Source organism: Mobula birostris, chromosome 3 (genome assembly GCF_030028105.1).
Source record: "Mobula birostris isolate sMobBir1 chromosome 3, sMobBir1.hap1, whole genome shotgun sequence".
Lineage (NCBI taxonomy): Eukaryota > Metazoa > Chordata > Chondrichthyes > Myliobatiformes > Myliobatidae > Mobula > Mobula birostris.
The window spans coordinates 82,671,337-82,688,602 of NC_092372.1; the positions used below are offsets into that span (position 1 = coordinate 82,671,337).

The following is a 17,266-nucleotide window of genomic DNA, read 5'->3' on the forward strand; positions in this document are numbered from 1 at the left end:
ATGGATGGGGAGATATGTTTATTGCATTGCACTGTTGGTGCTTGAATTTAAAAAAAATTATCCTTGGAGTGATTTTGTAATTATGATTTTAAAATGAAAAATTTGCAGTCACAAAATGGTAAATGATAAACAGGAGACCCAATGCTTTTCCAAACAATTGGTTTTCATCTGATTGGTTCTGGTTGTCTTAGTATTTGGTCAAGCAACTTAAATTTATGGACTTGATAGGAGAAAACAAGCCAGCTGTTTATAAGCAGATATGTATATTAAGTAATTCATAATTCTTTTTAGAAACTGGTTTATAAGACATAGGAGCAGAATTAGGCCATTCAGCCCATTGAGTCTGCTCCAGTTTTGATATGTTCTTATGATATTCTATATAACTATTGCAGATAAGAGGCTTGATGCCAATATTGTTAAAGGCTTATTTTAAACTAATGAGGAGAAAAAGAAATCATTACTTTTGAACTTCACCTTCAGTAAGTCTTTTATGTGTAATTCCTCCTCTTCAACTCCTCAGTAATCCCTGCCCGTTCAAAACAGTCATGCAGACAAAATGCCTGTTACTGCATCTTTAAATTTTGTTGATTTTTATTAACTGGATGGAACTCAGTTGTAGAATTTTGATTATAGTGATCTTGAATCCAAAAGGAATAGTTCATTCTAGTACAATGTTTATATTCTAGGTTACACAATCCTCTCGATGACATTTCCAGCACTGAGGAAGAGTGACATTAGTAAACCCAAAAGTGATAAAAGTTTAGTGAAGCTTTTTGCTATCCATATTTATCCTTCAGTTAGTTATACATGCATCTGTAATTGGTAATATTTCTTTGCTTTCTTTTAAAAGATGACAACAATCTGTATTCTCTCAGTCAACCTGTCACTATTACACTGCGTCGTATTGCGCACGGGGTGGATGCTGTTGCAGCGTACTGGGACTTCAACCTTCTGAATGGTTATGGAGGGTGGATTTCTGATGGCTGCCAGATTGTCACATCGGATGAGAATGTCACCACCATGCAGTGTCACACTTTGAACAACTATGCAGTGCTGATGGTAAAGACTTGATATTCTACGTAACTCGTCACCAATAGAAGCTTGACGGCAGTGACCTGAAAACTGTGGAACTCTGAGTAGCCTACCTTCCCTCCGAACACAAACAACAAATTCAGCGTTATCTTTTAATCACTAGGCGACCCCTGCTTTTAACAGAAATTGACACTTACAAAATTCATAAATCACTCGCCAAGCCCTTGAGATATGGAATAACATTTGCTCTCATAGAATTTATGTGTAAACTGAAATAAATAAACTTTTTTTTCAACTCTCATTTCTTGACACATGCACTGGGCTTCACATAAAGGAAAGGACAGCACATTCTCTAGGAACGCACACTTCCCCCACCCCCACTGTGATGTTGGGGTTGCCTTACCTCTACTGTGCTACTCTGGATAAACTTAAAGGTGACCTGAATAATCTTAGATTTTGCCTGGTCTTCTAGTTCCACTTTTAAAACAAAACTTCGCATGAAATACATGTGATTATGCAGCTCTCACGCTGCCGATATATTTGGCAGCCTATATTTGCTACACTGTCATTTTCATCATCAAGCCTGAATGCAGAGAAACAAATTCTAACCATCTATTGCTTATGAATTATAAATATTAGTATCAAAATTTGTTCCAAATGAAAATCGAAAATGGACTGAATTTTATCAGTAAGCTTTGAAACTATTACCTTTTAACCATTCTTCCCCTGAAAAGAGTGTGTAACTGCTTTATTTGTGGCAACATTTTGCTGTTAGTTGTCATCTCTGATCTAATGAATATGTGTATTTCTATTTTTAATCCTGAATGTTATTGTCCCATCAGGATCTGACCGGTGCTGATTTCCTACTGCAGACTGTTGAGTTCTTGCATCCAGTAATATATGTTGCGGGAACAGTATTACTCACTTGCTTGGTTATAATTATCATAAGTTACATATATTACCACAGGTAATGCCTTCTCTAGCATTTAATGATATATAGCGATTGTGCCATTAGTTCAAACTAAATGCAAATGATATCATATGAACAAAACAATAGTCATTTAATCTTATTGCTTGCTGCATATTTTGAAAAAGCAGTGTTTAAAATCTGTGCTTAGAAATGTAGGAATTTCTAGTTTCCACTCAGTAATATATTAAAGTGATTCAGATCTAGCATGGAAGTGAAAGTGGAAAAAGGCAGATCAATGTAACACAGTGAGAGTCTCACCTAAGAAAAGCTCCATGGGCCTATCAGTTTGACTATTTTGTGTACTGACTGTATCAGGAAATAAAGTGAATGAGAAGTCAGTGCTAAACATATTTCAGAAGACCCTGGTGATTGAAGGATGGATCAACTCTTGAATTCAAGAGCAATAGCTTTATAATGACATGCCCTGTGTAAACAAAAAGTTTGTATAATTGTGCATTTGACATATTATTAATGAGTATATGTTTAGTTTGGGCACAAGTACAAATTAAAATGTCATGCCAGATTTTTGCTTCATTTATCAATTGTTGTACATTAATCATATTGTGGTTGGGCATAGCTATTTGGTGATTAAACCCTAATGTTGAAAGAACTGCAGATTTCACTGCTGCTTCCATATGCTGAATACAGTTTTCTGCTGAGAGTTGGAAAAACAGAATCCAGCAAATATTTATGTGATTATGTAAAGTATGCTGCATACCTCAGTGCTTGGTGGGCTGCTGGAAGATTGTTCAGTTTAGTGCAAGGAGAAGGTTCTGGTACTGGAGGATAATAATCAAGAGAATTGCGGAGGGTTAATGGTGTTGGTTGCATCTGAATCCTGTATTTCCCACTGGCTGATCATGAAAATATAGAAGTCATTAAATACTGGCTTGTATATCCTATCAGATCTATCTACCAAAAAGAAATCTATTCATAGAGTCAGGCATCCTTTTCTCTGGAATTTGCAGTGTATATGCATAACATGAATGAAAGCAAAGGGAAAAAATTTTCAAACATTTTGATTTCTAGAATGGTAACTATTTTCCATTTGATTTTTTTCCCTGTTGGTTGCTGCCTAAGCAAGTTAAAATGACCTTCTGACTTGCTGATTCTTGGCATTAGTTGAGCTGTATGTTTGCTAAAGACCAAACTGCAGGAACTAGACATTTGTAGCTAGAAGTTTGGAATACAGTACAATTCAGGAGAAATACCAGGATGTGCTTAGTTAGATCCCATGTTGTTGAAAGTAATTGCAGGGCTAGTAGTCACTGCTTGGTGTATAATTCTTAGGCATTCATTTCTGAATGGGAACTTAGGAACTAGGTTTTATCAGTTGTCTGCCATTAACTGCAGTCTGAAGTTGATTGCATATTATTGGTAGTGAGTTGATTTTCTTCTGAGAACAGCTGATTTTGATCTAAATGGAAGTTATTGTTCAAGTTCTGACAATCCACTGTAACGGAGAAATCCAATTGCAAACTCAAATTTATACATGATTAGCACTTTAACCATTGGGTAACTATATTGTAATTCTTCTGTGCATATATCCACAAACTTAATTACATATCACTTTTTAAAAAAAATAAAGGGTGCTGCTCATATGCTAAATGAAGTTTGATTCCAAAGATAGCAAAAAATTATTCAGTACTACATGGCAAAAGACAGGTTGCGCATGTCTTTGAGTAAGATATTTGCCAGCTGAATATTGTAGCTGTTGAATCTGGAATTCTCTGCCCGATGAGGTAGCTGCCACTGCTTCAGTAAATGTATTTAAGACAAGGTTGGATGGATTCTTGCATAGTAGGGGATTTAAGGGTTATGGGGAGAAGGCAGGTAGGTGGAAGTGCGTCTATGGCCGGATCAGCCATGATCCTATTGAATGGCGGAGCAGGCTCAATGGGCCAGATGGCCAATTCCTTCTCCTATTTCTTCTGTTGAATGTCGGTGGCTCCACGATACTGACACGTGTGCAAACAATGTAGGTGAGGAAGGGAATAAAAGACAAAGAAATATTAGAGTTTACTTAAGGTTATTTGAGAACAGTCCTGATAAATTTGTTTTGTTGTGGCAGTGTGATCCGGATCAGCAGAAAGAGTTGGCATATGTTGGTTAACTTCTGCTTTCACGTTTTCCTTACGTGTGCGGTGTTTGTAATTGGCATCTATCAGACCAGAAATATTAGTGTTTGCCAGGCGGTAAGTAAAAATATTTTCATACTTCATAATTGTTCCGTAATGACAGGATTTTTTTTTTTACCAGTAAAGTTTTGCAATAGGACAATTTTTTTCAATAACATCAATCGAAAATTGGTGAAATAAGAACCAACAAATTAGAATCAAATATCTCTGGAGATTAGTTGATTGGAAGTTCAGATATGAGACAGTGATCAAATGTATTTTGAAATAATGGCAGAATGTTATCGTCACAGTTCTTTGAAGATTGTGAAGATAATTTTGTTCTCATTCAGTTGAGGGAGGCCGTGCTGCCAGGTTGAAAATATTCAGAGACTTGATATGGAATGTCATTTTAAGAGTATTCTAAAAATGTGAGAACATGCAGATAAAATAAGCTGTATTTCAAAATATATCTCTATACACCTCCATTATTAAAATGTTCCCAAGGTTCATGCAATTTTTCTGACCACACAAATCTTAAATTGATTAATTTTGTGGTATGTATTTACTCTGTCGGAAACAATGAAAACAGAAAAAGGTTCTCATCAGGGGAAGGAGGGTTTGTGATCTTAAACATCAGTTGTACAAGAAGCAAAATGGCATGCTTGCAAATTTTCATTAGTGTGTTGAGACCAATATTTTAATTACCATTACAGAATCACAACATTTTAACTTCAGTAATGCCACTTGTTGATTATTTTTGTGTAAAATACAGCAAATATGTCCTTACTTGGGGCTTAAATAGGGTAAGACATCATCTTTTCAGAAAGTCACCCCTTCAATTTATTTAGTGTCCAAGATTAGTAATTATTACCTAAGTATAAGTCTGTCAGCTGTAGTTCTGGGAACTATTCCTGTCTTATTTAAAAAAAACACAATTTTACTGGATATCCATGCTGGGTCTACCTATTGATTTTGATTTTAATTTTGTTTGTCACGTGTATTTACTTTGGAAAGGCTCTGTTTCTAAATGGGAAGGGGCGCCTAATCTTGAGTTGGGAGAGTGAATTTCCATTGAAGTAGCATTATGATGAGAATGGAGGAAAAGTGTCAGTTGTTGGGAGTGCAGTACGCTTCTTAAATACTGCAGGCTCCTTAAATACTAGAGTTTCTTGATTTAATATGGGAAGAAGTTATTTCACGTTAGGGAACTGGGAGTTATGATTGTGATGTAATGTAAAAGCTCAATAAATAATACAGAAAAATGGATTGTATCTTCAGTGATGGGTTAACCTGTAGGCACAAAGTTTGTTGTCTGTGTTTAGTATGTTTTACTCTGTAATATGTTTTATAAGGTAATCATGAAACATAAACCCATTATAACAAGGCTTCCCACGGCTTTTTGACTGGCTTCCAGGTTATATATTTCTATATATATGCTAAGAGGATGCAGGGCGACTTGGATAGGTTGGGTGAGTGGGCAAATTCATGGCAGATGCAATTTAATGTGGATAAATGTGAAGTTATCCACTTTGGTGGCAAAAATAGGAAAACAGATTATTATCTGAATGGTGGCCGATTAGGAAAAGGGGAGGTGCAACGTGACCTGGGTGTCATTATACACCAGTCATTGAAAGTGGGCATGCAGGTACAGCAGGCGGTGAAAAAGGCGAATGGTATGCTGGCATTTATAGCGAGAGGATTTGAGTACAGGAGCAGGGAGGTACTACTGCAGTTGTACAAGGCCTTGGTGAGACCACACCTGGAGTATTGTGTGCAGTTTTGGTCCCCTAATCTGAGGAAAGACATCCTTGCCATAGAGGGAGTACAGAGAAGGTTCACCAGATTGATTCCTGGGATGGCAGGACTTTCATATGAAGAAAGACTAGATGAACTGGGCTTGTACTCGTTGGAATTTAGAAGATTGAGGGGGGATCTGATTGAAATGTATAAGATCCTAAAGGGATTGGACAGGCTAGATGCAGGAAGATTGTTCCCGATGTTGGGGAAGTCCAGAACGAGGGGTCACAGTTTGAGGATAGAGGGGAAGCCTTTTAGGACCGAGATTAGGAAGAACTTCTTCACCCAGAGAGTGGTGAATCTGTGGAATTCTCTGCCACAGGAAACAGTTGAGGCCAGTTCATTGGCTATATTTAAGAGGGAGTTAGACATGGCCCTTGTGGCTACGGGGGTCAGGGGGTATGGAGGGAAGGCTGGGGCGGTGTTCTGAGTTGGATGATCAGCCATGATCATAATAAATGGTGGTGCAGGCTCGAAGGGCCGAATGGCCTACTCCTGCACCTATTTTCTATGTTTCTATATATCCTCATGTGTTAAATCTTTAAAAAAATATAGGTTGGGATAATTCTACACTATTCTACTCTTGCCACCATCTTGTGGGTTGGTGTCACAGCACGAAATATTTTCAAACAGTTGACGAGGAAAGCAAAGAGAAGTCAGGATCCTGATGAACCGCCTCCCCCACCTCGGCCGATGCTAAGGTAGGCAGAGGCTTTCTTCATATTACATCATTCTTAACGTGCACTGTGTTTTGGTAAAGCTACATTATCCCAAGATATCACAGTGTCAAAGTAATGGGTCAGCCAATTAGAATTGAAATGTTGTTTGCACCCAGTGAGTGATGGATGAATCTTTGCCTCTACTCGACTGTTCTGGAGACCTGGTCACTAAATATGTTTAAGATGAGGAATAGATTTATGAATATGAAGAGGTATCCAAAGATAGGTGTTCTTGCAGGAAAGCGGCACTTAGTTAAAAGATTATTTATGTTATTCAATGCTGAATAAAGGGACTGGTGAATAAAGGCTGAAGGGACTGATTGCCACTTGTATTAGTTGAGTTAGGTCTTAATCATACAGATCCTTTGAAGCTCTTCCGTTATTTTAAATGTGAGTTTTTATTTAAGTTGCTTTCACTGAAGAAGTAGCCACAACTGCAGTAACTTAATAGGATTTGGAATGCACATTTATCTTGCTGTAGCGTTAAGTTATGAATCTTTCAAGTAGAATCATTGAGGAAAAATCATGCAGAAAATATTTAATTTGACACCACTTATTTACATACTAATCTATTTAAGAAACAATATAAACTTGCAGCAGAACCAAAACTTGAAAGTTAATTAATCAACGCAGTAGGGAAATTAGGATAACATTTTGGGGTTTAGAAAGCATGGCTTAGAATATGTAATTCACTGTGATAAGGAAATGGATGAGAAAAATCATTAGGGAGAAGTTAAAACATAGAGATGGACAGATAAATGGAATGTTATGTTGAAAGAGTTGGACAAGGATATCTGAGAAGAGGTTCAGCATAATGTGTTGTGACAAATAGTGTGCTTAGTACAGAAACAGGATATGTATTTCTGTTAACGCTAATCAATCAAAATATTGTGCCTTGCTTCCAAACATAAATTCAGTATTTTGCAAAGTAACAAGTCACGTACCTATTAAAACAGCAGGTTGTGTTAAATCTAAATTAATACATAGCCATTTTCACCCAGAAGCTAAAGGAAATCTCACCAGCTGCGAAGCAAGAAATAACAAATTGCCTTTGTGCTGAAATTGAATTTAATTAAGATGGAACAAACATACATGTTGCATCTCTGGTTGGTTAATCTAAATCTCATAAATAGTTATATCTGTTAGACATGCAGTTGTTTCATACTTTCCCTGATGAGCATTTCTTTAAAGGTTCTATCTAATTGGAGGAGGAATTCCTATCATCGTGTGCGGTATCACAGCAGCAGCTAATATTAAAAATTACGGAAGTAAAGTGAATGTACCATAGTAAGTAGTGTTTATTTTTTATCTTCAGATGTATTGTTGAGTGAACTTCCATTGGAATTAAGATGAGTTGGGAAAAGAAATTGACTGAAATTGTAATATTGAAAAATGTCACGTCCTAAAAACAGCTTATTGAATTTTGTTATCAGTTTAATGAATTACAAGTTAATGCAATATCTTTTTATTTGAAGAAATTTTAGAGACTAGGTATTTTGGAGCATTTACATTTACTAGAAATTACAGTTAAACCATTCCGTTGAGCATGCAAAAACTACATATTTTTATTCTATTTTCATGAAATAGCTTTGTAATGGTTATATTGTAGGTCTAGAAAAATTAATGTTTTCTCATTCATAAGGCTGAAAATTAATCAGTAAATCAGAATTTGTGGACTTGGCCTAAAGTATTACCATAAATCCTAATTGGTTCCAAAGGGAAGAGAATATGTTACACTATCCATTTCAATGACATTGAATTGAATCATTATGAATGTAGAACATTTTGAGAGCAAGGTGTGGGCTCAAGCTGATGTGTTGAGTGGAAGTTGTCTCCTTTGTTTTGGTGTTATTATTAAAAATATCTACAAATTCAACATTGATTTTGTAGAGTTCCCACTGCAATAAATTTAATTTTGTGGGCCTAAGCAATGAAACCATTGTCTTTATAGCTGCTTTATAATGGATTAGTGGGTGTTGAGAGAATCACAGAATCACATTAGTGGGTGTTGAGAGTATCTAAATATTTATTTAACACAACTTAGATATTTATTTACAAAGAAAATTAATTGAAATAAGCAAAGGAAAAGCAAGAGCTGTATTTTTAGTTATCACATTTCGAAAGACACTAGTAACATCTGAATGATGTAATTTTTATATTGTATGCCTACTTTGGTGTAGGGAAGTTACCTAATTTAATACTGAGCAATGGTCTCTGCTCTTCCCACTGTATCTACTGAACAGCTTGACTACTAGCATTCTGTCAATTTTAACCTATGGTCAACTTCCCGCATTAGGCAGGTGTGTCAGCACTGTACTAGCTGCCGCAAAACAACAAATTTCAACACATTTGTCGATGATAATAAACCTGGAATGGCGCATAGCAATCATAATTTGTAATTAACGTTCGTTGATGGAAAAAGAATCCCAAAGCTGCACGTGGCTTCAGAAAACTAAAGACTAAATCAAAGGTTACTCAAGTTCAGCATAACTTGGCCAAGGATTGAAAATTTAAAAAATACTCTCCAGAAACTGAAAAGCTGAAATAAAAACAGTAAATGCTGGAAGTTGGGTAGCCCGTGTAAAGCAAAACAGAACTAATTTCATGTCAAAGAACCTTCATCAGTTCTAATCCCTGCTCATGGGGTAAAAAAGCCCATGATGGCGCTAGCGATGTTTTACGGGCAGCTCACAAAACTGAGTTATTCTACTAGATATACTTCCCTTGGACTACATTCACTGCAATCCGCACCCTGTAATTTCCTTCAGGAGGTTTTGAACCATCTGATTGACCTGGCATTTTTGCAGTCTCCTAAAGGGTTCGGTGAGCTTGTCTCCTGAGAATGCAGGTGCGCCTGCGGCAGCCATTACTGGAGTGGATGTGGGGCCGGGTTGAAGCAGTAGGGCATGGGCCTGAGAGCAAGAATTTAGCCGATGTTTAGCTGATTTAAGCACCAAGCCAGATTTTAAACTATTAGTGTGTCAAGACAGAGTGCAGAGGACAAAGTGGTGTTCAGTTTACTTGTCCTTGTTAGCCAAGGTCCCCTATCTGAGCCCATCCCATCTGCCTGGGTTTGACCCTGCTTCCTCTCTTCTCACTTCCATCATTGGGCAGTTGGTGCTGGAGTCTTGGGTCCATGCTGTCAGGTTCAGGAGTAGTGTTTGCTCTGCAGCCATTGGGCTCCTAGACTGGCTTCACATGTCTCAGCACTGAACTGGCTCTGTGACTGTGGACTCGCGTTCAGGGACTCTGTGGTTCACCTTCTGTGTGTAATTTGTTTACCTTTTTTATTGTTTGTACGATTTGTTCTTTTTCTCACACGTTGATGTTCGTCCATCTTTGTGGTGTGGGGTTTTTCATGGATTCCATTGTGTTTCTTTGTTTTGTGGCTGCCCTGCAAGAAGATGAAACTCAAGGTTGTATATGGTATACATTGTTAATAAATTTACTTTGAAATTTTGAAATGGAAGTGGTGCAGAGGGGTCTGGAGACAATTGGAATGAAGGGTTTAGGAAGGTGACATATTAAATCTCGTGAAGGTAGGGCAGGTAGAGAAAGGGGTGATTATGAATAGCATTAAGGAGGAGGATTAAATTTTTAGTTGAAATACTGAAGAACTGCAAGGATCAACAATGGTTGGCACATAGTGATGAGGAGGTGGACAGGAGTGAGTTCGGCTGTTTGAGTGATACTGCAGCACCAACCTTGCACTCAACGTCACTAAGACCAAGGAGTTAATGTGGACTTTAGGAACTGGAAAGTGGGAGAATATACACTAGTTCTCATCGAGTGTCAGCAGTGGAAAAGGTGAGCAGCTGAGTGTCAACATCTCTGAAGATCTATTCTGGGCCCAACATATTGATGCAATTATGAAGAAGGCACCCTAGCAGCTATATTTCAATAGAGGTTTGAGGTGGTCTGGCATTTCACCAGCAAATTTCTACAGGTGGTACTGTGGAGAGCATTCTGACTGGTTGTATCACCATCTGATTTGGAAGTCCAATGCACAAGATCGGAAAAAAGCTGCGGAGCGTTGTAAACTCCACCAGTTCCATCATGGGCACTAGCCTCCCCACCGTTTAGGGCATATTCAGTAGGTGATGCCTCAAGAAGGTAGCATTCATTGTTTAAGGACCCTCACTGTCTAGGACATGCCCTCTTCCTATTGCTACCATCAGGGAGGAGGTACAGGAGCCTGTTGACACCCACTTGACGTTTTAGGACCAGCTTCTTCCCCTCTGAAATCAGATGTCTGAATGGTGCATGAACACTACCTCATTCTTTTTGCACTACCTAACTTATTTTTTTTATTGTTACATAGTATTTTTTATGTGTTGTACTGCTGCTGCAAAACAACAAATTTCACAACATATTTCAGTGATACTAAAGCTGATTCTGAATTGGGTGATGGAAAATTGGCAGTTAGACAAGTAGAGATATCAGACATTTTTAGAATGATGGAGCATCAAATCCAGATATAATAGTGTATGTTTGAATTATCTTAGTGATGTGCTCTGGTAAGGACACCACAGTAGAAATTAAGAGGAGGGGATACTGGCATATAATGCAGGCCTACATTTTTTTTGCTGCAAGCTATGTAGAATATGTTACACAAATTTTTTTACAAAGAAAAGTTGCACCATCTAGTGGTAATATAAGTGAACTGCAGCAGTCATATTGACTTCCTAAAAATAATCTTTAAACGAGGCTACATTTTCATTTGACTGGCATTGTGGATTTATCACACACCATTATAACTGTGGGTAAACGAAACTGCACTTATAATCTGAATGTTCCTTATAAAAATGTACCTGATAAGTTACCCTTCATTACTTGCTAATCTTATCAATCAATAAGTGGATGAATTTCAATGTTCTAATGTTTGACAAACTGTCCAAGGGATAGCAAATGCTAACAGCAATCTTATCCGATTCACATAATAAAATAACTACTTTCCTTTACCTCTATTCTAACACCCGTATTGTAAAGACAAGAGGTTCATTGTCACTGTGACTGCCTCTGTTCTTAAGTTGAAAAGTGTCACATGCGTACTTATGTATCGCAATGTGAGCATTTTCCTTTAGAGTGAGCACAGTAGGATGGCTTGGAAATGTATTTTATGATAGATATTAAATAATTTACTTTTGAATACAAAGAAGCAGAGCCCACTGTTCCATTTTGGATGATCTATTCCATCTCTTCAGGTTTACCTTCTGAGACATTTGGACCTATTGAGAAAAATAGTTTAGTCTGTAATCCTCTCACTGTAAGCTTGTAATGAGTTAGCTATTACTGTGAACTCATCAGCCTAATAGCAACATAACTCTACAACGCATGGAAAATAATGAGAAGGCAATTTCCAACACGTCTAGGGTAAATATGATTCGGGTAAATACAAACGTTAAAGTTTGAATCTCCCTTTAAGAGAAAATGAGGCTGACACACCTATGCAAATTTATCATTCGCCAGGGAGCAATAATTTAGCTCACATCAGTATAAACTTAGATTAAAATTGTATTGACAAAATATTTTAAACTGTAACAAACAAAATAGGGCCCATTACATGTATTAGTTCACAGTGTGCACATAATCATTGGAGCTTATTGTTACCTAGTCAATTGGTTGGCTTCACTTTGTTTACTCATGATACCGAACATATCTGCCTGAAAGCACAGTCCAACCAAAACATAAATAAATATCTGTGCAGCATCCAAGGACAAGACATCGAACATTCTCCAAGGTCGCATGATAACTAGCTAATTAAAAGTGATCTGTACATTCTCTGTGAGACCATTGTCTGCATGAGGATTTTCCAACAGCACTATCTGTCCTTCCAAATGGGTTCTGTGAGCATTTCACCATGCTCTTCACTCGTGTTTGTTGTCCGTCTCCATTCTTTCACCTTTCTCCTCCTCCTTCCAAAACTCCAGAAAATGGCTACCCCTGATTCCTCTAGAATGTTTCAGGGCATCTTATTGTCCAAAATGTTAACAAGACAAATCTTATTGGCTAATTCAACAAGCCTCACTTATCAATCAACTGAATGACTCAATTGTATAATGTAATTAAAGGAACACATTGTATTTTAGGAAAATCTGCAGAAAATAAAATACCCAACAGCATAACTGTATTAATAAATTAAAGCATGGTCTTAAACCAGGGTATTACACATCAAAAGTATCAGTGACAAAGGATCTAGTGTTTTCACGATGTAGATGACACATAAATTCTTTTCGGGCTTCCAGCTGGGACTGAGTGTCAATTTTAACTGAGGTTTCGATGACGAACTCCACCATCTTCATCAGGAATGATGCCTGGGCATGTCTAGTTGGGTAAAAGAATATACTCAACTCCCGTTGTCCATCCCTCCTGATTTTTTAGTCCTCAACCAATCAGGATTCCGCTGTTGTAATCATAATCCTACTGGAATATGATTTTAAACAAGGTGAGACAGTGAAAACCTGATTGGTTGAGGACTAACCAAGCAGGAGGGATAGACAACAGGAGTTGAGTGTATATATAATTACTGGATTAGACATGCCTAGGCATCATTCCTGATGAAGATGGCTGAGTTTGTCATCAAAACATCAGTTAAAATTGACACCTGGACCGGGGTGGAAGCCTGAGAAGAGTTTATGCAGTATCAGAGACCTCAAAGTGCAGAAATTTGTTTTAATGGTATGTAACAAAATAAAATTTATTAACTATGATAACTTTTAAACATATTTTAGAATTGAATAACTGGACTTTGACCTGAGTTTGAATTTTTTTTTGGAATACACTATCTTGTGGATTAATCCAAATGGTTTTGCATTTGTATCCATTTGCTCAGTGCTTCCATTCTAACAGAATTATGTTTCAACCTTTTTGCCTTTCAGCTGCTGGATGGCTTGGGAACCCAGCTTGGGAGCATTTTATGGACCTGTTGGGTTTATCATCTTCGTAAACTGCATTTATTTTCTCAGCATATTTGTGCAGCTTAAGCAGCACCCTGAACGGAAATATGAACTGAAGGAATCAGCAGAGGAACAGCAGCATTTGGCGAATACAGACCACGGAGAATCGAATATTAATGATTCAACCTCAACATCACAAGCAAACTGTTCTGTGGTTTCATCCTCTGCACTGGAGAATGAACACACTTTTCAAGCACAATTGTTGGGCACATGTTTGTCATTGTTTATGTACATTGCCCTGTGGGTATCTGGGGCATTGGCAGTATCCCAGTACTACCCTATGGACCTTATATTTAGCTGTCTGTTCGGGGCCACAGCGTTGAGCCTGGCTGCATTTCTCATACTTCATCATTGTATTGGCAGAGAAGATGTCCGTCAGTGTTGGATGACTACTTGCTGTCCAGGGAGGAGTACTTATTCCATTCAAATTAATGTCCCACCTACAGATTCTAATCATGCTAATGGTGAAACTCCAAAACTTACCAACAGTAGCACGGAATCTTCCTGCACAAATAAGACTGCTTCCAGCAATAACAAACTATCCCAAGGATGTAAGCTAACTAATCTTCACATTGCTGCGGTACAGAACCAGCATGCCCCTTTGGCAAGTAACTTATCAACACAGCTGGATAACAGCCTTACAGAACATTCAATGGACAATGATCTGAAAATGCATGTGACTCCTGTGGAAGTTCCGTTCCGTTCTAATGGACAAGTGAACAGGCATCATAAAAACCGGACTAGGGCCCATCAAGCTCATCGGCACAGCAGGCTGACAGTGTTACGAGAATATGCATATGATGTACCTACAAGTGTGGAAGGGAGTGTATATAATATCCAGCCAAGGAGTAGGCACAGTAACCATGAAAGTCATCATGGCATTAGGAAGTCTCGCTCCACTTTTAGAGACCGTCATCAAAGCCGCAACCAACCTGATGGTAGTGATATTTGTTACACACTGCCACAGTGCAATCAGAATACAGTAAAGAATGGAGTTAGTAGTAGTAGAGAAAGCAAGCAAAAACCAGTAGTGACTGAACATGAGAACAATAAATCTTATGGCCTTAATCTGGCCAGTCAAAACGGACTGCTGAAAGGCAGTGGTCAAGATGTTCCCTTGCTAAGTGCAGACAGCACTGGAAATGTCAGAACTGGATTTTGGAGAAATGAGACTACCGTGTAGTTTGCGAAAACTCCTTAATTTTATTAAAGCAAATAAAACTGTGACATGCATTCCTTTCCAATTAAAATTATTGTAAAAGTTTACAGAATTGTTTTGCATTGTGTATTGAAACTGAAGGTACTGTCATACATCTAGTATGTGAAGCTATAAGTTTCTTGTATCTAATTTTATATCTTTTTAAGAGACCCAAGGTTGCCAGTTTTGTGGAGTCACACTGAAAACAGTTTTGCAGTTTCTACTTTTGTAGCATTTAGTCCTGTTTTGTTACACATGACTGGATGTTCTTATACATAAATTTGCATGAGAAATAGAGCTCAGAAGCATTGGGCATTACATGCTTCTCGGCATTACATGCTTCTCAGCATGTAATTTTCTAAGTAATAAAAGGTTTGCCTTGTGACACAATTATAAGAGTCTGAGTGTTTTAGAAAATCAAGCGGATTAAGCAATTTTATGCTTGCTTTCAATTTGTAATGTAAAATTTTAACAAATATATTTCCTATGTACTTCACAGATGCTATTTTATCTCATTGATTTTGTGGGTGGATGGATACATGACTTTAGTTCTGAGGAAAAGACCAGAAAACTGCTAGATTAGCACTGTAATAGCTAAACTGAACTGGTTTGATAAAATTAGAAATGGAAAGAATTAGTGGAAGTTTTGCTGCTCACTATGATTCACTGGTCACAATTCACTGCTCACTTCTGATGAGATCAGAATGTATATTGTTCGTGATGTTTGTTTATGGCGCTAGTGAATTGCTGCAGGCTCTGGACTGTAGAACAATGTCCCATCATAAATATGCATCTTCCAAAGAGGGATAAGATGTTACTGTATAAGGAGCTATTAAACCAGTTTTCAACACATTTGTTTTTCTAGTACTCTTTAAACATAGATTAGATCAATAATCTAATTGCTGATTTGCAAGAGAATCCCAGATCTTTCCATTGCATAAAAATAAGTGATTTACAACTGAGTTTGAGCAGGTTTCAAAATTAAATAATCTTCAAATCTCAGTGCATGAAATTTAACTGTAGTGTGGTTTTACTTGGGCAATCACTCAATAATTTTGATCCTATTATTTACTATGAACAGTTTGCAGGACTAACTCAGCTAGTGCCCTTTGTAGTGAGCAGCTTGGTGATGGGCCAGTACTGCGGGGAATGCCTATCATTTGAAAGGCAATATATTTATGAAAGATGCAGGAAGGCACTTCAAGCATTTAAGTTTCCTCACTCAAGGCCTCAGTTCGTTTGCGTACATTGGTCACACCAAAGGGATTTAGAGTCACTTGAGCTACAAAGAGATGGTAGCTTTGATTTTGAAAGAGATGTCAAGTTTTAAAACTGAAGCTCCTTGAAGCAGTTGATGACCATACTCATTCTCATATTGAGATAAGGACTCAGCCTCCCATCTCTCCCAGACAAAGAGGCAAGACCAAACCTCCTCACTTGTTAATGTGTAACTTTTCAAATGTGTCTGCATTCTCATCCATCCAGTTATACCCTGAAATCATTGTCGTCGTTTCTTGGCCTGCTCTGACACACTGACCAAAAGTGTTTCCCATGAAGTAATCCAGTTTCACATCCATGTATTGTTTCTCATTGTTTATCTGATTACAGAAGAAGAGTCCTTTCTCTTGACACTTTAGTGATAATCTGCCACTTTGCTTGTCCAATGTACATCACTGCAAGAGCTGAAATTTCCTCTAATTAAAAATAATAATAAACAAACCCATTGTTCATTCTTGATAACCCAAATTTGCCAACTGTCTAGAATTGTACAAAACTGGTTACAACCCTAATGCCATAATTGACCCAGCTTCTGACTAGGTAAATCATCACATAGATCACTTATTTCCAATAGCATTCCCTAAACCTGGGCACTAACCTCTACTCATTTGTTGCTGAATACTCATGCCTGCCTTTATTGCCTTGTATAGTATTCCAGCACTTCTCCAGACATCTTCCCATTTTCTTCCAAGAACTTCAATTTGGCCGCGTCCTATCATTTGCTGAATCTGTTAGAGCTGCAGTTACTGATTAAGCTGAACTTGCTGTGTTGATTTACTGTAATTTGTGTCATGCTATTTTTCGATGGCTTGCTGAATATGGTAGAGATCTGACAATTATACTGCATGTGCAACAGAGCTTTTGAAGGTCTCGTATTTTTGGAAAATTTACTCCATTCTCATTCAATTGAGCTAAGGTAATTGGGGAAATATCTGGTATCAATCAGTGATTTTTGGTCAAGTATCTTCCCCTGCTTCAACAGCATATCCTGATATTTTATATGCAGCAGAGCACATTCCTTTCTCGTGTTCAAACTGCCTCATTACCAACCATCCTCACAGCAGCGCTGTCCTCAGATCGTCAAAGCCATCCATTGCATACCATCCGTTACCCATTATACTTCTTTATCAAGGGGTCTGTGGAGTGAAGTATTTGACTGTTTCTCATTCCATGGATGCTGCATGACCTCTGTGTTCTCA

The 17,266-nt window shown here is 37.7% G+C and overlaps 1 protein-coding gene across 2 annotated transcripts in view; it reads left to right on the forward strand.

Moving 5' to 3' along the window:
• adgra3 (adhesion G protein-coupled receptor A3) overlaps positions 1-15,625 on the forward strand; it is a 127,374-nt gene extending 111,749 nt beyond the window's left edge. The window contains exons 14-19 of one of the 2 annotated variants that reach the window (XM_072252959.1): positions 851-1,059; positions 1,875-1,999; positions 4,074-4,197; positions 6,472-6,617; positions 7,827-7,922; positions 13,514-15,625. In XM_072252959.1, coding sequence (XP_072109060.1) covers positions 851-1,059; positions 1,875-1,999; positions 4,074-4,197; positions 6,472-6,617; positions 7,827-7,922; positions 13,514-14,774 — 1,961 coding nt within the window. In that variant the 3' untranslated portion in view covers positions 14,775-15,625. The remainder of the gene's footprint in view (positions 1-850; positions 1,060-1,874; positions 2,000-4,073; positions 4,198-6,471; positions 6,618-7,826; positions 7,923-13,513) is intronic. The other variant, XM_072252960.1, reaches the window with a different exon arrangement.
• Positions 15,626-17,266: the final 1,641 nt, after the last annotated feature.